Source organism: Amblyraja radiata, chromosome 8 (assembly GCF_010909765.2).
Source record: "Amblyraja radiata isolate CabotCenter1 chromosome 8, sAmbRad1.1.pri, whole genome shotgun sequence".
NCBI classification, from domain to species: domain Eukaryota; kingdom Metazoa; phylum Chordata; class Chondrichthyes; order Rajiformes; family Rajidae; genus Amblyraja; species Amblyraja radiata.
In genome coordinates this window covers 30,248,284-30,269,415 of record NC_045963.1, presented here as the reverse complement: position 1 = coordinate 30,269,415, position 21,132 = coordinate 30,248,284, and the positions used below count along the sequence as shown (strand labels likewise).

Below are 21,132 nucleotides of genomic sequence, written 5' to 3'. Positions count from 1 at the left end.
TCATCTTCCTGTGTTCCAATGAAGAGTCTGAGCCTGCCCAACCTCTCCCTTAAGCTTGGGTCAAGTCCTGGCAACAATCTTGTCAATCTTTGCACTCTTTCCAGCTTGACAAAACCTTTCCTATAACATGGTGCCCAGAATTGAACACAAGACTCGAAATGCGGTCTCACAAATATCTTGTATAACTGCAACATGACCTCCCACCTGCTATACTCATTACTCTGACTGATGAAGACCAATGTGCCAAAAGCTTGTTTGACCATTCCTCAGCCCACTAGCCTAATGATCAAGATCCTTCTGTAATTTTTGACAACCATCTCACTAACTACAATACCACCCACTTTTGTGCAAAAATCTTTCAGTTCACTATTCCAGAGACTGGCATCTTTGACAATATAACAAAAATACAGCATCATCACAAACATCATTGCCACACATTTCTGCACTATTAACTATCATTCTTTTTATGATTATCAGGTACATATTGATTATGTTGACAAAACAATGCAATATGCCCAACAATTTTAATGTAATAAGTAGGCCACATGTTGAATGAGTTGTCAATACAATTATGTGTTTTCCTTCCCAGGTTTCACTCTGAACACTGCATTGATTCAGAACATTGTTGCCCGTTATGCAAACTCCGACCTTGTCATCGACTTTGATAACTTTGTTGGCTGTTTGATCCGATTGGAAACCATGTTCAGTAAGTTATTTTTTTTAATGACTTTTACATTAACAGCCTATTTTCCAATCAATACAATGAGACCCAAATTCATTGAACCATGGGCTACTGACAAAGTGCAGCAGAGCGAAATGTCTATCTGCTCCATTCTGTTGTAGTTCTCGTCCCAGGACAGGGATTTGGCCCTCTTGAATCCTCGCAATTTTCTGATCAGTTCTAAACAATTGAAAAATCCAAAGAAAATATTAAACATGTTGATGGAAATTGGAATGGATTGCCAAGTTACTGTTTTATTCACATTGCAAATTTGTGGGGCACTTATTTTGATTCAGTGCAATAGACAGGCTCTGACCTTTGAAATTAAGTGGTGTTGCTTTATTATTCAGATGGCACCAGTAAACCACCCAAGTAATTTGCCTAATTTAAAATTATCAGCTTAAATTTGGCTATAGATTTGGGTGAAAGCTTTCATTTCAGATTAATTCCCCGAAGGACATTTTATCCTGCATTGCCAATGCATGTAATTACATATGTTAGAGAGGATATCATTCCCAAACTAGGTTAAAATATTTGGATGTTTAGAGAAAACAATATTTAAGTTTTCCAATCTAGCAAGCAAAAAGATAAATGGCTATGCTTAAAGTTTTATGTTCCTGCTTTTTCAGGAATATTTAAAGCACTAGAACTCGATGATGAGGGATCGGCAGAGTTGGATATATATCAGGTAGGTATCTGATACCGCACATTTTTTTTTGTTTATTTTATTAGTAGTTAATACAGTACAAAACAGTACAGTGGAACCTAATTTTAGGTGCCAACTATGTCATACCGTAATCCATTCTATGTACAACCTCTAGTTTTATGTTTTGAGAAGGAAGATACCGCACATTATAAGAGTACCATGTCTCAATGATTATCCTATACTTTTAAATATGTACTATGTTTTCTGACTTGCAGTCAGTATCAATGGTTTGAATATACTGTATACTGTAATTTCTGGAGGTGTGGGTGGATGGGAGAAAGAAGAGACGTTGACTGCCCCCTTGCATTGGAAATTCTGGAGCTATTTATTTTCAATACCTTAAATATTGCAGTTATCCATTTCTCCAACTATTCAGATTCTGCCCACATTTTCACCAGTCTACTGCAACAGAATCAAGACCAGCATTTGTGTGTTGGTTAACTCAATTTTGAACTCTCCATGGGCCTGTGAAACGCAAAAACTGGAGAGTGTAATGGAGAAAAGGTTTCCTTTTAAATATTTTAGAATCCTTCATCACAAAGTTATGACATTGTTACACTGTAGAGCTGCAATTATAGAGCTGAACCCATTCCACCTGCATAGCCAATGTCTGAACTTAAATTCCCACTCACAGGGGCTTCCTGTGGCATTGAGTGCAAGCTGGAGCCATTGCTTCCTGTCCTTAGCATTCGATGCCAATGAGTGTTACTTACTCTGCCAGCACTTTCTACAATGGTTCAATCTAAATTTTCCTGATTTGTCTGGAAGAGAAAAAACACAAAAGATGTGTTGCATTAAGTAATCTGAAAAACATTGTGTTCAGTTGCCAATCCATTTTATACCCTTATCTGCGTGGGGGAAGATTTTGCTTCTGACCTAGAGCAAAATGTGAAATTGGAAAAACGCGGGTAGAAATACTACAACAAAATGCAGAAAGTCTCTCTATCTGATAGAAAATTTGCTTTCACCCGACTGCAGTAGTTTGCCAACCTCATTTTTTGGTTCTTTTCCTTTCCAAACATTTTTTTTTTAATCCCTTGATGTAGCTCCCCTTAAATTATCCTTATCCCTTAAGAACTGTTTTTTCTTTCCAAAAATCAATTCTCTAAATTTGAAATAAAAAAGCTGTACCACTTCAGAAAGAGAAATGTCAACATCTGGTGAAGCATGTTTGGCCTGAAACATTAATTCTGTCCCTTTCTGACCTATTTTTCTAGCATCTGAAGTAATACATTTTAAAACTGTCACTCAAAGTTGATTTTAAAAAAAGCCTGTTTTTATTCTGACTAAAACCTTCCCATTTTGATATTTGCAATTAGTTGATTGTTACTTCAAAATAAAGGTTGACATTTTTATGTGGATTTAGTATTTTTAGATAAGAGGCAAAAGCTGTGTTTGTGCACAATTATGAACTCCTGCTCTGCAAAGTTTATTGTATACTTTCACTTTTGTTAGCTCAAGCAAGCTATTGACAAATGAATTGCAAGAGTTCACTTACACTGAATTGTCTAATTCTCTTTCAACAGTGGTTGTGTCTGGTAGTGGGCTAAAATATTGCTCTGCTGCAAGCCAAGCTTTGACCAATCAACAGATGCAGAAAAGAACATCTCAAAACTACGAAAGGAACATGAACCCTAATATTTAATTTAATGGGCATCATGAATGGGTATAGAGTGAGGGGAGTAGGGTTTGTTTTTAATGCTTCGCTGTACAATCTTTTATACAGAAATTTGGGTGATATTTGATCAGAACTGTGTATCAGTATCATATTGTGCATATTACCAAAAGACATCTTAAATCATAATTACCATGTTACACAATTTATATGGCCCACATTGAAGATAATAAATGGGACACATTTGTTCTGCAATGTTAAAAGATACAAAATTTAACAAATTTGTTATTTTACCTCCGTCTACAAATGTGGGCACAGGTAGATCACAAAAATTATACCAGGAGAATCATGATTTGGAATTTAAAGGGCCTGTCCCACTTATGCAATTTTTTAGGCGACTGCCGAAAAATTTTCAACATGTTGAAAATTTTTCACCGACAGTGGCGACAATTTGGGCTGTCGTAGGTTGTCACCGGTGCTGACCGGTGAATTCCATTGTCCTAGTCGCTGGCAGTCACCTAAAAAATTGCCAAAGTGGGACAGGCCCTTCAGTTTATAATGCAATTATAGTTTTCTGACTGAATTGGCCTTTAAATGAAGAAAAGAAAACTTGCTTTTGCTCTACAGCCAAATCCATAAATGTTTTTGACCGATCAGAACAGTAAAACTAATTATTATTAAATAGCTGGTGTTTTTATTGTATGTTTGCTGAATGCTTTTGGTACAGGTGTTTAATATAAATAAGTATGCTTCATTAAGAACTGCTTTTACTTGCACAACTATCTAAAATTAAATTCTGAACATGGGTGACTTTGATTCCTTTGTCTCTGTTACTGACTTTGGTCTTTAGTAAACAAAATAACAAATATTCTCCATGTCAGTGGGCATTCAACATAAGACTAATCTTAGCAAAAAAAAAATCCAGTCTCTCCATGCACTTCCAGGTAATATATTTCTGAATAACCATCAGAGGGAAATAGGACTGAAATCCAGCTCACATTACATAAATAGTAGCAACAGGAAGTGCATCAATTTTAAGCAAAATACGACTACTACGAACAATGTGGGTGTTAGAAGCTGTATATCCTGATGTTTCTACTTGACAAACAGCACCAAGAAAACCTGAAGCAAAGAGCTTTTCCCTCTCAAATTAAGGATGCTTCTACTATTGTCATAGAAGTTATCAGAATTATTTTCTAAAGCACCAGAATATCTTAAAAATGGAATTCAATTTATAAGTGCAAGCTAACCGTCTTCATATTATACTGAATTGCCTCAAGCACTTGCACTGGAAAGCAAGTATCCTTGAACCTACCATGAGTTGTGCTGCAAGAGACCCAACAGTAATTTAATTGTGGATGTACAATTTATTGCCATCAAGACTCTTCTTTCAGTCTTGCTTTTTTCTGTGATACTCATTAAGCTAAATTTACCTTAGCACGGTATTTCTCTTCCAAACGGTTTTCCCAAGTATGTGGTGCTGTTGTGATAATCAGCATCTTCTGCTAGACCATTAACATCAGACCTATATATCTCAAATGCACTAAATTTTTCTCTAAACATATAGCACTTGGTCCTTCATTCAATGGCATATAATCTCATAGATTAACGGTTTTGTCATAATAGGATTACGTATATTTCATCTTCCAGCAGGTCTCTTATAATGCACACAGAGCATAAAGTTACTGTCATACTTGGTGTTTTGATACTTTTACACTAAAATAAAAGCATAAACATTGCATTAATTTTTTTACATTGCAGAGGTGCATAATTCAAAAAATCTTAAAAAAAATTGAAAGTGTATTGTCACTATTCTATCTCATTTGGAGAGTCCTGACGAACGACCTTATTTAAAACTGCAAAAGCAGCATTGAAAAATACTATTATACAACAATCACTTTGAAGTTAATGGAACTGGATTTTGAGAGTGGAGTGGTAAAGCCACTAATTTGATGTACTGGAACATTTCAGGAACATGAGACTGAGGAGAAAATTCCATCATATCACACCCATGCACACATTACTGTCCACAGTGTTAAAGTGCTACTCAAATATTACCACTGTAACTTTTATTGAAATTTGATGCTAGTACTGGCCTTTTATGCCTTCATTTCTCTATACACAACAATGGAAATCAAATGATTCAACAAGTAACTCTGGCACAAGAGCAAATGACACACATCTTTTGCCGGTTGATTTTTTTGGGTCATAATGCATGCAGATAATTTTGTCAAACAGTCAATGGTCTAACTTGTTTATTTCTGACATGGCAAAAGTACTAAAACAAAAAGCTGTCAACTTACAAGACAAGATAAAATGGAGCAATTTCTAGCTTTCTTGATTGCCATTTTTAATTAATTCAATAATTGCTTAATCTACCCCCAATAATAATCACTGCTTTATATAGTTGGGATTCATAGCTTTTAATGTGGGAAAACTAATGTAATATAATTCAATAAAACGGTTAAATAATTAGATACATGCCTGAACATTGTTATTACTAATTATTGTGCCCTAGCTAACTTCAAGAGGTATTTTTCAATACATACAAATAAATACACATGGTTCCAGTGACACGATCAATACCATGACCAACTATTATTATTATATTACTAAAACTCACATCTTGTTTGTTTGTATGCATACATGTGTGTGCGCAATTTTAGGCCCACCTTATTCACCATTGTCCTGGGGTGTAAAAGAAACTCAAGTTTCGTTCAGAATAATTTTACAAGTTATTGACATTTTAAACTTTACAAAAAACACTTTTCAAACCATTTTTCCACTTGCCCTGCACATCAGCCATGTTTGACATCACAATGATGTCACAATGGGATCCTGAATCTCATTTACATAAATTGCAATTTTCTAAAAAAACTCAGTTTTAATCAAATTCTTGGGGGAAGGTTTCATGGAAAAAAAAAATAATCGTGATTTTCATTGTGGGGGGGGGGAGGTGGGATAGGGGGGATGTGAGGAGTGGGGGAGTAGGGAGGGGGAAGGTGAGGGAGAGTGGGATAGGGGGGAGGGTCTCCAACCGAACACAATTATCGGACGGATCGGAAGTGTAGCGGAGCTGGAGATGTCGGCCAAATCGGAAAGCGGAGAATCTGATCCCGGCGAAGGAGAGCGACCAGTTACTGATCCGCCGGCTGTGATCTCCATCGCACCGCCCCCCCAGCGCCAGCCTCTTCCCCTCTGGTTCCCCTCACTGGCTCCTGCCCCCCTCCCCCATGATACCCCCCCCCTCCCCATGAATCTTACCCCGTCGTTTCTCCAAGCCCCCTCTCCCCACTCGCATTCCTTCCTGCCCACTATTTCTCCTCCCCCCGTGTGACTGGGACCCAATGGGTCTCACCTAGTCTAGTACTGTATTACATTTCAAAAAACATTTGAAAGCAACTCAAAGAACAAAGAACAGTCCCCAGAGATACTGGCAGAGCACCATTAGCTTTCAGTACTGGACATCGATTAACAACCTTTCTGAACATGACATATTTTTAGAAAATCCACCAACCAACAATGTGATCATTTCCTTAAAACAAATACATTTTTGAGATGGACCTCTCACCTAAAATTCACAACACGCATTCCTGTTCATGCTCATAGATTTCAATATGGAAACATGAAGTAACAAAAAATATAACAAAACATGTCACTTTACATCCTAATTAAAAGATTCTGATGCCAGCGTGCAAAATAAAATTATTGGTTTTACTTTGCTCTTTGTGGGGTTGGGTTGGAGGGGGGGGGGGGGGGGGGGGGGAGATGGACAGACCAAAACCTAGTCTGTTAATTAAATACTAATTTACAGCTAATCATTATTTGTAGTAAAAGGAGATTGTGCTAAATTAGTGTCCAGAATAAGGGTGATGCAGGTGCAGCATGCAGCTTGTAAGATTTTAAAAAATGCTTTGCATATTTCAAACGTTTTGCTGCAGAAATCAGCATGTTTTACAGGTATTTAAAAAGTAGACAGTAATAATATTGTCCATTTGTTAAAATTTGTCTGTCATCCTTAAGCTCCTTTGAACACATGAAAAAAAAAATCACAATTAACGTAATGGAACAGTTTTACAAAATTAGTTCCTAGTGAGTGCAATGAAAGGCGGGTATGACTGACTCGGGATTCCTCAGACTGCCAAATGAAGGCAGGGCAGAAAAAATTTAATACAACCCCCTGAAGCCCAAAATCCAATCAAATCTGCTTAACCTTATCCACTGCCTCGAGGATATAAAGTGTTGGATGGCCTAGGCATTTCTCCAACTAAACGAGAGTAAGTCTGAGGTCATCCTTCTCGGCTACCTCGGACTCAATCAAAATGATAGCAGGCAGCCTTGGAAACCTTACCTCACTACCAAACCTCACATCAAAAACCGTGGTGTGATATTTGACTCAGCATTGAAATTTGACAAACAAGTCAATGCCGTGGTAAAAGCTAGCTTCTTTCAGCTTCGGAAGATAGCTAAAATAAAACAATTCCTCCAGTTTGATGACCTCGAAAAGATCATGCATACATCTCCTCCCGCCTAGATTACTGCAACTCCCTGTACACTGGCATCAGCCAATCTTCCCTGTCCTGCCAGTAACTGGTCCAAAACACCGCAGTGACTCCTGACGGGCACCCGAAAAAGGGACCACATCACCCCGATCCTGGTCTCTCTCCACTGGCTCCCTGTGCGGCTCCGAATAAATTTCAAGATCCTCCTTTATGTCTACAAAGCCCTCAATGGGGTTGCCCCCCACCTACATCAAAAGTCTGCTTACCCACCACACCACCTCCAGGTCCGTCAGATCGGCCGACTTGGGGTTGAACATCCCGCGGTCTAGGCATAAGCTCGGGGGCGACCGCGCCATTGCTGTTGCAGCTCCTAGACTGTGGAACAGCATCCCCCTTCCCATCAGAATTGCCCCCTCCATCGACTCCTTTAAGTCGAGACTTAAAACTCATCTCTACTCCCAAGCCTTTCTTGACGTCCTCTGAGCGAGGGCTATATGTATGTAGTGATGTTTGTTTTTAATCTATGAACCACTGTTGTTTTTTATACTTTTCTTATACCAATGTAAAGCACTTTGGCCAATGAGTGTTGATTTTTAAATGTGCTATATAAATAAAAGTGACTTGACTACAACCAAAATGAGCAAGAGTACCCCCACCTTCTGTAGACTATTCATTCCTCCCCACACTTGGTAAATGAGGCAGGTTTGCAGATTTACAAACAATGCCAACATGTCTCGAAGACTCAGGAAGACTGAGTTCAATACAATACAATACCATTTATTTGTCATTTGAACCTCACATGAGGTTCAAACGAAATTTGGTTTCTGCAGCCATACAAGAAAAGAACCAAGGCACACACCAACACATTTTACACAAACATCCATCACAGTGAATCTCCTCCTCACAGTGATGGAAGGCAAAGTCTTGTTTCTCCCCTGCTCTCCGTTCTTCTCCCGATGTCAAAGCCAAAGCCCCCGGCGGGCGCTAGCAAGTCCGCGGCCATTTAAAACCGCGCCGGGCGATGTAAGGCCCCGCTCCAGGTCACTCTCAACCCCGCAATTCGAGCGGGAGAAGTCGCCGTTGCCGGTTCCCCGCAAAGCAGTCTCCCACCGGGGACCCGCGAGCTCCCGGTGTCACCATCCACCGGAGTTGGGTCGCAGCAGCGCGCCACCGCAGCTCTCCACGCTCTGAAGCCGGCCAGCTCCACGGTGGTAGGTCCGCAGCTCCGCCGGCTCCGTGACTTGAGCCCCCAGGTCGTTCCGGTTGGAGGCCGCTCCACGGTGCTAGGCCCCAACGACAACTGAGACCCGACAAGGAAAAGGTCGGGTCCCCATGCAGGAAAGAGATTTAAAAGTTTCCCCTACCCACCCCCCACACATACACATTTAAAAGCCCACTACAAACTATACCCTCAACGGGACAAACAAAAAAAAACAAACCAGACATACTGCAGAGGCCGCTGCGATGTCGGTCGCGCCGGTTCTGAGCATTGCACCGCAAACAGGACATGATAGCGTTGGAAGGACTGTCAGAAAGAAACCAGACTTTAGGGAAAAGGCTGGATTACAATTTGCAAGATCCAATTGCATAGTCTAGATTTGTACTCTCTACAATATAGAATGCAATGGGATGACATGCTCTGGGTGTTTAAAACAATTATAGGATTAGACAGTGTAAATAAAACTTTTTTCTCTACTTCACATCGGTTTAGAGGCCATGCAGCATTTCTTGGATCTTGCATATCTTTTAGTCTTTCACCAAAATGATGTTCAGCCCAAATCAATTAAGAGCCTCAAAACTGAGACTGAGAGTTTTTGATGAGTCTGAAGAAGGGTCCCGGTCCGAAACATCACCTACCCATGTTGTCCAAAATTGCTGTCTGACCTGCTGAGTTATTCCAGCACTGTTTTTTTTTTTTGGAAAACCAGCTTTTGTAGTTCGTGTTAAAGTATGTATAATTGTTTAATGGTTAATAGATGCACTCAAAGCAGGCAATTGGAATAGAGGGTAGACACAAAATGTCGGAGTAACTCAGCGGGACAGGCAGCATCTCTGGAGAGAATTGGAACAGAGGTGCCGTGCCGATCAACTATTATTTGAATGATTTAACCGGGTTGAGGAGCTGAATGACACACCCGACAAATATAAACTGCAAAACGTTTACATTTTTGATATACCCTTAAATACTTTTCTGCAATGAATTTTCATGGCATGGTCCCTTGCTGCAGTGGTCATCATACTAGTTTTCTTTCAATCTTATTTAGCTGTCCTTTAAAAAAAAAACCTTGTCTTGAAATTTTTAAAAGAAATAGGTTAAAACCTAAAATTCATAGTTTTTATTCAGGTATAGCTGTCAGCTTCCAAGAAAGAAAATTAACATGCTTGAATCTGTAGCTCAATTATTTAGTGTTAGGCAAAAGACAGGAGGTGACACATTAAGTAATGAATCACTCTACAGGAGTGTGGGGCAAAATGTAGTTGTTGTCGGCACAAGATTTAATACATCTTACATAAACATTATTAAACAGGTAACATCACAGATCTCATGAAAATGGGCAAACAGAAGTTGTCCAACACACAATGGCATGGGTGTTTCATAGTTTATAGATCTATACAAGGAATTAAACTCCCAGTAATAAAATACTTATCGTTAATGTTCAGTAATTCTTAAACATATTAATACATACAATGTTAATAGTTTTGGATCATACTAAGTAGATACCCGACTATTTCTCATGGGCGGAAGAGAAGTGGAAAATAATTTAAAACGATGACATTACATTTATCATATTGAAAAAGACTGCACTTAATTTTAATCCTTATATTGGGTTTATTGAGAAATACAAAATATTACTTCTGCAATTATCATAATATATAGAAATCAGAACAATACATGACATTCTTCATTAATGAAGGCGACATATAGTAGCCCGTGCTAAAAAGAGTTAAAAGGGACAAACTAGAGTCATCCTCAAAGTAATTTTATGTTTCATCTGATAGACCATCTGGGAAAGTATCAAAAATGTTTTAATTTTTTTTGAACTACCCTCAAAACCCTATCTGCATGTTTTGCAATGCTTCATATTCAAGAGTAAAATATCAAGATGAAAATGTTGGAATACTACAAAGCCGAAGGCATCGACTTTCTGTAGCCTGGCTTGTATCTGTTAAAACTAACACATATTTGCTGACTAAATATTCTACTTTATATTTCCTCTACAGATTTCAATTAAAAAGAGAAATTACTGTTTTTATACAACTTCTGGATAACATCCTCCAAATATAACAAATGCAATAACAAATACTTTGATTTTAAAAATAGCGATCATGGGGAGACAAAATAAGCTTGATTTTTTCCCCAAACCATCTTTACTGTCTGCATAGCCATTTAAAATATTCTAAGCTACTATTATTGTCCATTAAAATACACACTTTAAAAAAAAACCCTGTTCACCCTTTGTATTAGGTGATCATTAACACTGAACAGAAATAGCTAACTTCATTATAGAAGCATCTTTAGTGTAAATTGAATTGTCCTTCATGTAAGTCTGGAGATCAGCATTTTATTGCAAACATTCTGTTGGATCCGGATTGCTACAACTACCTTAAAAAAACATACAAAGTTTTATAGTAGTTATCTGTAATGTTTTCTGGTATTTATTTCATGCCAGGCTTCGCTGTCTTGGTTTAATTCTTGGATAAAGCTGTAAAATACAAAGCAAATTGTGAGATTAGAATTGCAGGAGAATACACTAACAGACCACCCTCTCAGACCTACAAAATCTATGACAAGGAAAATGGTAGCTGGTGCATGGGAATATCAACATTCTAATTTATAGAAGATTTTCTGGAATTATGAGAAAATTGGGCAAGTTTATAATATGTTTAACCCAACAGCATTCATACATGATGGGGAAAGAAGTCAACATAGTGAAATTAACTTAAAGGTAATAGGAGAGGCAATAAACAGTTTCAGGAGGTGTTTAGATTACAAAGCTACGTTAGGATGAGTAATGATAATCATTGGAGATTGTAGACCACACTTAGGGCAATTAAACTGCTCAGGAAATAAGACAAGTCATTTTATTGCACCCAATGTGAGAATGGTTTCCTAAACAACCAGGAAAGTTAAAGGTTAACTTTAGGAGAGAGAAAACAAAGAGGAAAGACAACAAAGCATCATTGATCACTGATGAACTATTTACAAAAGCTAAAGTTTGTATCTAACCATTGTGATCCAAAATATAAAATGACTGGCTACTGTGAGTCAGTGAAGCACTTTGGGTTCTCTCACAGAATATATACCAATGAGGCCTTGAATAAACTGACTCGTCTGAGAAATTCACCACTGCTCTACGAGATTGTTTTTGTGCGCTGTCTCGATCTGAGTTGTAATTAAAAGAGGTTTGACAGGGCTCCATGTGAAAGCCCACTTTAAGGTACAGGAAGGAGACACAATTCCCTCCAAACTCCACAAGATACATATCACCCTCATTTAAAAATATATCACAATTCTTTCACCACCATTGGATATGAACCATTGGACACTCTTACCCAACTTCCTTTGCCATCATTTTGTTTTCAAAGGTATTTGGAACCTGATATTAATTGCCGGTTTAGTCAGTGACAGACACACAAGGTAAAAATTAACAGTCAATTTCTTGAGGAAAAGGATACACAGTGCTGGAGTAACTCAGCAGGTCAGGCAGCATCACTGGAGAACATGGATAGGTGACGTTTCCGGTTGAGACCCTTCTTGAGGCTAAAGAAGGATCTTGACCTGAAACGTCACCTCTCCATGTTCTCCAGAGATGTTGCCTGACCTGCTGAGTTACTCCAGCACTGTGTGTCCTTTTGTGTATTTACCAACATCTGCAGTTCTTTGTTTCTACAATTTCCTGAGGAACCTGCCAATCTGTTTCCCAGTTACTATTCTGCCTCCATTAATGAATATTTAATAATACCCAAATACAGAGATTTTATTTTCTCAGAAAATATGTGTATGAGCTAATTATTTAATTCACATTATGACATTTTTTTTTTTAGTTAATCAAAACACTATTGCAGCAAAGCAGTTAAACACACTAATTTAGTAGCAAAACATAATTTGCTGGAGGATCTCCGCAGGTTAAGCAAACTTATGGAGGGAAGTGGACAGATGTAATTTTAGGTGGAGACCCTTTCTCTGGACTGAGGATGACTCTCGACCCGAAAAGTCAATTGTCCATTTCTCACCACAGATGCTGCCTGACTTGCTGAGGTCCTCCAATGGTTTGAATTTAGTTCCATATTCCAGCATCAGCAGTCTTTTGTATCTCCACTCTCATAATTCATTGTTATCCATGCTAAAAACTTACCCCAAGTAAGTTGCGAGCTACATAGCCTTCAGCTTCGTTTAGCCGTGTCCACCACCATTCAATTTCCTTCTCATCCTCTCGTCGGATGACTGACATACAATCACCTTCTTTAAAGGATAATTCATCTTCAGCTTGGGATTCATAATCCCATAGAGCATATACTATGCCTCTGTTCATTATACCCATCTTCTCTTGCACGCCTGAAGGAAGAAAATAACTATTTCAGTAATCTCCCACTTCCAGCAGACATTGTTCCAACTTTTCTTATGACCTCAAATAATTAATAGATTTATGAAACAAAGGCAACAACTGGATACCTTCAAGCACAATAGTTCAGAGTATTCTGCTCACAACCAAAACACATTTTAAAAATAATCGGATAACCAAAGGTTACTTGAAATCTTCAGTCTGCTTCCCACTCCACTGAGGCTGCCTGACTTACTGCGCATTTCAGGATCAGGTGAGGCCATGGAAATAACATCTGGTCTGGACAGGTTCATTTTATATCACAGAACATACAGCACAGAAACAGGCCCTTCGGCCCACATTGTCCGCACCGAACAAGATGTCAAGTTAAACTAATCTCCTTTGCCTGCGTGTGATCCACATCACTCCATTCGTTGCATTTCCATGTGCCTATCTAAAGGGCTCTTTGAATACAAATGTGCCTCTACCATCAAACCTGGCAGTGTGTTGCAGACTCCCACCACTGTGTGCAAAATCTAGGCCTGCGCATCTCCTTTAAACTTTGTCCCTCTTACTTTAATAAAGCTATGTCCTCTAATATTTTGTCCTGCTATTTTATTTTGCTATTGTATAGACATGCACATACCGTACAGAAATTGTGAGCATTGGATGTATCCCTCTTCCATCTCTTCACATTTATCAGCAGCAGTCTGCAGGTCACTGTAGGTTGTGGCAAACACTGCAGCCCCAGATTCAACTAGGAACTTGCAAACTTGTACATTATTACAGGAGGCTGCACAGTGCAATGGAGTCCTAATAAGGAAAAGAGAGAAATGGACAACATTTACAAATGATTTGTCATCTCCTTTGCAGTTTTGTGTCATCAACTAAAGTTTTCTAATCCGATTTCTTCCTCATAATGTAAAACAAAATAGCTTCATGTGTTTCTCCAATTCGCTTTTGATTTTTCCTGTCGTATTTTAGGCAGTATATTCCAGCTCATAACTGTTCCACCCAAAAATGCATATGTCACTTCTGGATATTTTGATAAATTATATCAGGATCCCTGCTGCTCTGGTCTCTCCACACAAGCTTTGTGTCATCCACAAACTTTAAAAATAATACTCCAATTACCATAGTCAGGTGAATGAATATCAAACTGGAAAAAGCAGATGTTAGATATCTGAAGTAAAAATAAAATGTTGCAAACAGCCAACAGGTCAAGCAGCATTTCAGGAAAGAGAAACATGGTTAGTTTCACATCCTGGACCCTTTGTCAGAACTGGGAGAAAACACTTCTGGAAAAGGGCATTAGACCTGAATTGTCAACTTACCAGATACTACCCAACCTGCTGAACATTGCAGCATTTGCTCTTATGCCAGGCCATGGAATATACTCAAAATGATCTGATATTTTCAATACTGCATGCGGTAGCTCTTCAGATATCTAGTCAGATGACACAAAATTATGTGGGATTGTAGACAGTGAAGATGGTTGTCAAAAATTGCAGCAGGATCTTGATCAGTTGGGCTGAGGAATGGTTGATAGAATTTAATACAGAGAAATGTGAGGTGTTTAATTTGGGAGCACTGACATGGGCAGAACCTACACAGAGAACGGTAGGGCTCTGGAGTGTTGTAGAGCATCGGTATCTAGGAGTACAGGTACATCGTTTGTTTAAAATGGCATAACAGGTAGATTAGGTGGTCAAAATGGCTTTTGGCATATTGGCCTTCATCAGTCAGGGCATTGTATAAAAGTTGGGAGGTCATGTGCAGTTGACGTTAGCCAGGCCGCATTTAGAGTTTTGTGTTCAGTTTTGGGCACCTTGTTATAGGAAAGATGTTGTCCAGCTGGAAAGGGTGCAGAGAAGATTTACAATGCCAGGACTTGAGGGTCTGAGCTATAGCGAGAGGTTGAGCAGGTTAGGAGGATGAAGCTTGGTCTTACAGAGGTGTACAAAGACATGAGAGGAATAGATCGGGTAAACTCACAGAGTTTCTTGCCCAGAGTAAGGGAATCAAGAACCCGAGGACATCATTTAAACTAAGGGGGGAAAGATTTAACAGGAACTCGAGGGGTAACTTCTTCACACAAAGGGTGGTGGGTATATAGAACGAGCTGCTGGAGGAGGTAGTTGAGGCAGGTGCTATTGCGATATTTAAGAAACATTTAGACAGGTACATGGATAGGACAGGTTTTGAGGGATATGGGTCAATCGCAGGCAGGTGGGACGAGTGTAGATGGAACATGTTGACTGGTGTGGGCAATTTGGGCCAATGTGCCTGTTTCCATGCTGCATGACTTCCATCATTTGCTCAAAAGTGTCCCTTATTGTTTGCTCCATCCTGCAATCCTAACTCTGTAAATGCAGCATCACCACACATCACAGACAATAGGAAATAGGTGCAGCAGTAGGCCATTCGGCCCTTCAAGCCAGCACCGCCATTCAATGTGATCATGGCTAATCATCCACAATCAGTACCCCGTTCCTGTCTTCTCCCCGTATCTCCTGATTCCACTATCTTTAAGAGCCCTATCTAGCTCTCTCTTGAAAGTATCACTATAATTATTATTGGAAACTATCCTATTTATTATTAGTTGTGGGAAACAGGGGTTGTAGTACTTGTTTACAAAAGGTGACAAGCTCCAAGCCTCGAGATATTCCAACAATTCAGCTTTCAATAACAATCTGCCTCAGTTTTCCACTGTGCCACCAGGTGGAGTAGTATCATAACACATCATTAAAAAATATATATCAGGATTAACCCTACATACAAAAAGCTTCACACTGCTCTCGAACAAAGAAGGTTCAATGTTACAACCCTGAAAAATATGAACATCATCCCATGTGGGAGGAAACTTGAGCACCTGGAGAAAGCCCACACAGTCACAGAGAGAATGTACAAACTCCGTACAGAAAGCAGGATCCATGGTCAGGATCGAAACCGGGTCTCTGGCGCTGTAAGGCAGCAGCAACTCTACGCTGTGCCACCCCTGTGCCCAGTGTATTGTGGGCAGTAGAAACACGAGGAGGAATCTTGACCACGTAAGCAGGATCAGGTGAGGCCATGGAAATAACATCAAAGCAATAAAAAGAAGGGGAGTTAAGAGTTAGCATTCATAGCAAAAGTATTTGAGTATAGGAGCAGGGAGGTTCTACTGCAGTTGTACAGGGTCTTGGTGAGACCACACCTGGAGTATTGTGTACAGTTTTGGTCTCCTAATCTGAGGAAAGACATTCTTGCCATAGAGGGAGTACAGAGAAGGTTCACCAGACTGATTCCTGGGATGTCAGGACTTTCTTATGAAGAAAGACTGAATAGACTCGGCTTGTACTCGCTAGAATTTAGAAGATTGAGGGGGGATCTTATAGAAACTTACAAAATTCTTAAGGGGTTGGATAGGCTAGATGCAGGAAGATTGTTCCCGATGTTGGGGAAGTCCAGAACAAGGGGTCACAGTTTAAGGATAAGGGGGAAATCTTTTAGGACCAAGATGAGAAAAACATTTTTCACACAGAGAGTGGTGAATCTCTGGAATTCTCTGCCACAGAAAGTAGTTGAGGCCAGTTCATTGGCTATATTTAAGAGGGAGATGTGGCCCTTGTGGCTAAAGGGATCAGGGGGTATGGAGAGAAGGCAGGTACAGGATACTGAGTTGGATGATCAGCCATGATCATATTGAATGGCGGTGCAGGCTCGAAGGGCCGAATGGCCTACACCTGCACCTATTTTCTATGTTTCTATCTAAAAGCAATCCAGATCAGACTATTGTGAAAATTGAAATCAAAATAATGTCAGAAACTGTGAAGAATAACAGCAAACCCCAGATGATGAATACAACTTAAGATAAATATTTCATGATTTAGGAAATTAAGAAAATAATAAAATTAAAATGCAACAAAATTAGATTATAGAATTAAAAAATAATTCTCTCCTGTGCTGTGAAAGCATTTGCAACGGCATTTTGTATAAAGTTTGGTAGATTTGGAATGCAAAAGTACAACAGACGACAAACATAATTGTTGTATAACTTACCACCCATCACTATCTGCTGCATTAACATTTACTCCAAACTGTACCAAGAACTTCACTATTTCTGTGTGGCCTGCACACACAGCATTATGTAGCGCTGTGATTCCCTCATCGTTTGATTGGCTGGGGTCCTCCACCTATAAAAACATTCAAGTTACAAGGCAAAAAAAAAAGCTTCATGATGCAAATGTTCAAGCTGTTGGGTCAGAATTCATTGTTATTATAAGCATGGTAAGCTGGATAACTTAAATGATTCAATTAGGAATTGGGAAGCATGCAATTTTCAGGAACATTATTCTTGAATGTACTTGGTATAAAATAATGCAAACTGGAAGTTATCAGTACAATTGTAAATGGCCCCCTTGCTTCTGGACAATGGCCCATTGTTTAAGGATATTAAGCTTCTTGTTAGGAGGTACAAGAGATTGCAGATGGTGGAACCTGGAGCAAGAAACAATATGCTGGGAGAACTCTGAGCTGATGCAGGGTTTCAACCTGAAAGATCAACTATTCTCTGACCCACCGACCAAGTTCCTCCAGAATTTAGTTTGCTGTTCTTGCTCTATGATAGTTTAACACATTATTCACATTAGAAAACTATTCAAGAAAAATCAAATTAAAATAATGTAATTTAGTTCATTCAGGGTCTTTTGGGTTTGAACTGCAAACAGTGTGTTATTTTGGCCTGCCAAGTAATGCAGATTCATTCACGTAATAAACGATTTGGACGAAAAGACACACGATTTGGCGCACAAATGATTAAAAAAATATATTGTTTTTTGCACGCTCAATCTATCAGGACACACATCATTTATATTTAAAAACTATCCAGCAAGGTCAGTAAAACTAGACAATGATGCAGAAAGGCTAGATATCAAGTTACATTAAAGGTTTGAACGTACCTCATAGATAATGCGTTGGACTAAATCAAATTCACCTTCCAGGGAAGAATCAAGCAGCAGGGCAAGAGGATTGAACTTCACTCTCATACCATGACCTATGCGCTCTGACCCCAACTTCTTCAAATTCGTTCTCTTTCCCTAAAGCAACAAAATGTAAATAAATATTAGGATGCGAGCTGCTAAATAATCTGTTCAGAACTAACCAGTAATGTTTATCATAACGAAAGTAATAAAAGCCATATCAAATGCAAAGTATTAAAAGTTCTTTAAGGAACCAATGCACTAGAAAGGTGGGTGAGAATGACATTTGAGCAATTCAACTATATAGGTCAGGAAGGTGCCGGGTTTGATTCTTGACTTTGGTAGGGCAACAGAAGATGCCTCAGTATCCCAGATGTATGTTATGCAGTAATTCCTACTGGAAGCATGTGGGGAAGGCAATGAACACAAAGGGAGTAAAGGACTGGGTTCAACTGTGACACAATCCATAAATAAATGATAGTTAAATAAGGGAACCACCTCACAACTTCATACTTGTCCACATTAGTTTTCCCGTTTCCTTTCCCATTCTATCTTTAGCCTCCTGAAGCCTCACAGCTTCATTCAATCCTGAACCATCATCGATTGTAGAATCACATAGCAAAGAAACTGGCCTATTGGACCATTGAGCCAATGTCATCCAACAAGCATCCATTTGCATTATTTCCACACCAATCCTATTTTATTCCATCCACCTTCCACTCAACTCCCCCAGGATTCTCTCACTTATCAGGGACAACCTACAAGGGGACATTTGTATGTCTTTCAGATGCGGGAGAAATCTAAAGGACCTGAAGAATACTCATGCAGTCACAGAAAGACCATGAAAACTCCACAAATGCAGGTCAAAATCCAACCCAGGTCAATGTGGAGCAGCAATTTTACTTACTGCATCATTTTGAAGTCGGAAAATTTAAATGGCGGTAATGGAATTTAAATCCATGGCTCAGTAAAGATAGGAGCTTTAAAGAAGTGCATTAAACCATGCTGATCCACACTACCCTTGGTTTTCCATTCCAAATTTTCATTTTGATTGTGACGGGTAGGGTTCTAGTTCATTTTCTCTGGCGCTCATGAGGTACCGTTGCTAACCTTAAATTTACATACGTATCCCTATACTATAATATGTAGATTAACTAATACTCAATTCATGCCAGTTTATTTCCCCTCAAAACTATGATCTCTAATTTTCTTCACTAAATTCCTGTAGCTCCTTCTCTAAAGGTCTTTGAAAGGCCAAATACACCAAAATCATTGTTCACTCTTGCCGCTCTGTGAGTTTTAACCTCGGAAGACTGTCAAACACACTCTCCCTTTCATAAATTCATGATGACTCTGGCCTATCATATTGTTTTCTAAATGCACTGTTACTGTTTATTCAACACTAAATTCCAATATTTTCCCATCTTCTGATGCCAGCCTATTGGTCTATATTTCCCCATTTTCTCCCTCCCGTATCCAGCCATAGAGTCATATAACCTGGAAACAGGGCCTTTGGTGTGACATGCTGACCGAGATGTTTATCTATGCAAGTCTTATTTGCCAATATTTGACCCATGTCCCTCTAAACCTTTCCCGTCTCTCAAACCATCACGGTCCACCTTCACAAGCATTAAGGAAACAATCCAGAGAGTAACATCATTCTCAAATAATTAGGTCCACTTTGGTCCATTTTTGACAGTGGAAGTCACAAGAAGTATCCCATATGGCGAGAGGATGGAAAGTAATCCATGCTAATTCCGTCCTGGATCCTAGCCATCGGTTCAGCATAAGGACCCATAGGTTGAGACAAAGGTCAGCAGTAATGCTGTTGCAACAACCTCTGCTGCTGTGCAAGTGAAGGACCAATTGATCATCAAGGCATTTAAGAAGGAACTGCAGATGTTGGAAAATCGAAGGTACACAAAAATGCTGGAGAAACACAGCGGGTGCAGCAGCATCTATGGAGCGAAGGAGATAGGCAACGTTTCGGGCCGAAACCCTTCTTCAGACTGATGGGGGGTGGGGGGCGGGGGTGGGGGGGCGGGGGTGGGGGGGCGGGGAGAAGAAAGGAAAAAGGAGGAGGAGCCCGAGGGCTGAGGGAGAGCTGGGAAGGGGAGGAGACAGTAAGGGCTAACAGAATTGTGAGAATTCAATGTTCATGCCACCAGGATGCAGATTCCCCAAGTGGAATATGAGGTGCTGTTCCTCCAATTTCCGGTGGTGCTCACTCTGGCAATGGAGGAGGCCCAGGACAGAGAGGTCGGATACGGAATGGGAGGGGGAGTTGAAGTGCTGAGCCACCGGGAGGTCAGGTTGGTTAATGCGGACCGAGTGGAGGTGTTCGGCGAAACGATCGCCAAGCCTACGCTTGGTCACACCGATGTAGATCAGCTGACATCTAGAGCAGTGGATGCAGTAGATGAGGTTGGAGGAGATTGAGGTGAACCTGTGTCGCACCTGGAATGACTGCTTGGGTCCTTGAATGGAGTCGAAGGGGGAGGTAAAGCGACAAGTGTAGAATCTCTTGCGGTTGCAAGGGAAAGTGCCCAGGGAGGGGGTGGTGCGGGAGGGAAGGGAAGAATTGACAAGGGAGTTACGGAGGGAGCGGTCTTTGCGGAAGGCAGACAGGGGGGAGAGATGGGAAGATGTGGCGAGTGGTGGGGTCACGTTGGAGGTGGCGAAACTGACGGAGGACTATTTGTTGTATGTGACGGCTAGTGGGGTGAAAGGTGAGGACTAGGGTGACTCTGCCCTTGTTGCGAGTGGGGGGATGGGGAGAGAAAGCCGCTGAGGAATGTTTCACCCGACGCCGGAGTTCCATCTTCACGGCAAGAGGGCTCTGAAAATCATTGGACTGGCTGCAAGGCCACAAATGGGCCCCGACCTCGGGTGTCTCACAGAGGAAGAGGACTTAACTTTCTGGTGCCTTTCCCCACAGTGGAAAGTTTTGATTCTGCTGTGGGGGGACGTTTGTGTTGAACTCTAAAATGTGTTGTGTCCATTTTATTCTTTTTTTTTTACCTTTTTCTATGGTTTGTAATGGAACTTATTATTTAATTTATGTAAAGCACTTTGCTGTTATGT

General features: G+C 40.0%; 2 protein-coding genes across 3 annotated transcripts in view; one reads left to right on the top strand and one right to left on the bottom strand.

Moving 5' to 3' along the window:
• LOC116976011 (calpain-2 catalytic subunit-like) overlaps positions 1-4,004 on the top strand; it is a 68,104-nt gene extending 64,100 nt beyond the window's left edge. The window contains exons 19-21 of the mRNA XM_033025484.1: positions 590-706; positions 1,351-1,409; positions 2,954-4,004. Coding sequence (XP_032881375.1) covers positions 590-706; positions 1,351-1,409; positions 2,954-2,977 — 200 coding nt within the window. The 3' untranslated portion in view covers positions 2,978-4,004. The remainder of the gene's footprint in view (positions 1-589; positions 707-1,350; positions 1,410-2,953) is intronic.
• A 711-nt stretch (positions 4,005-4,715) lies between these two features.
• Positions 4,716-21,132, bottom strand: part of tp53bp2 (tumor protein p53 binding protein 2) — an 82,591-nt gene continuing 66,174 nt past the window's right edge. Inside the window, exons 14-20 of one of the 2 annotated variants that reach the window (XR_004412838.1) lie at positions 18,028-18,165; positions 17,129-17,262; positions 13,734-13,900; positions 12,902-13,101; positions 10,802-11,248; positions 6,519-6,521; positions 4,716-4,727 (exon numbers count right to left, since the gene is read on the bottom strand). Coding sequence is in view for 1 of the 2 variants with exons in the window: in XM_033025482.1 (XP_032881373.1) it covers positions 11,207-11,248; positions 12,902-13,101; positions 13,734-13,900; positions 17,129-17,262; positions 18,028-18,165 (681 nt within the window). In the remaining variant the exon portion in view is untranslated. Of the gene's footprint in view, positions 4,728-6,518; positions 6,522-9,865; positions 11,249-12,901; positions 13,102-13,733; positions 13,901-17,128; positions 17,263-18,027; positions 18,166-21,132 lie in introns of those variants that run through there. The other variant, XM_033025482.1, reaches the window with a different exon arrangement.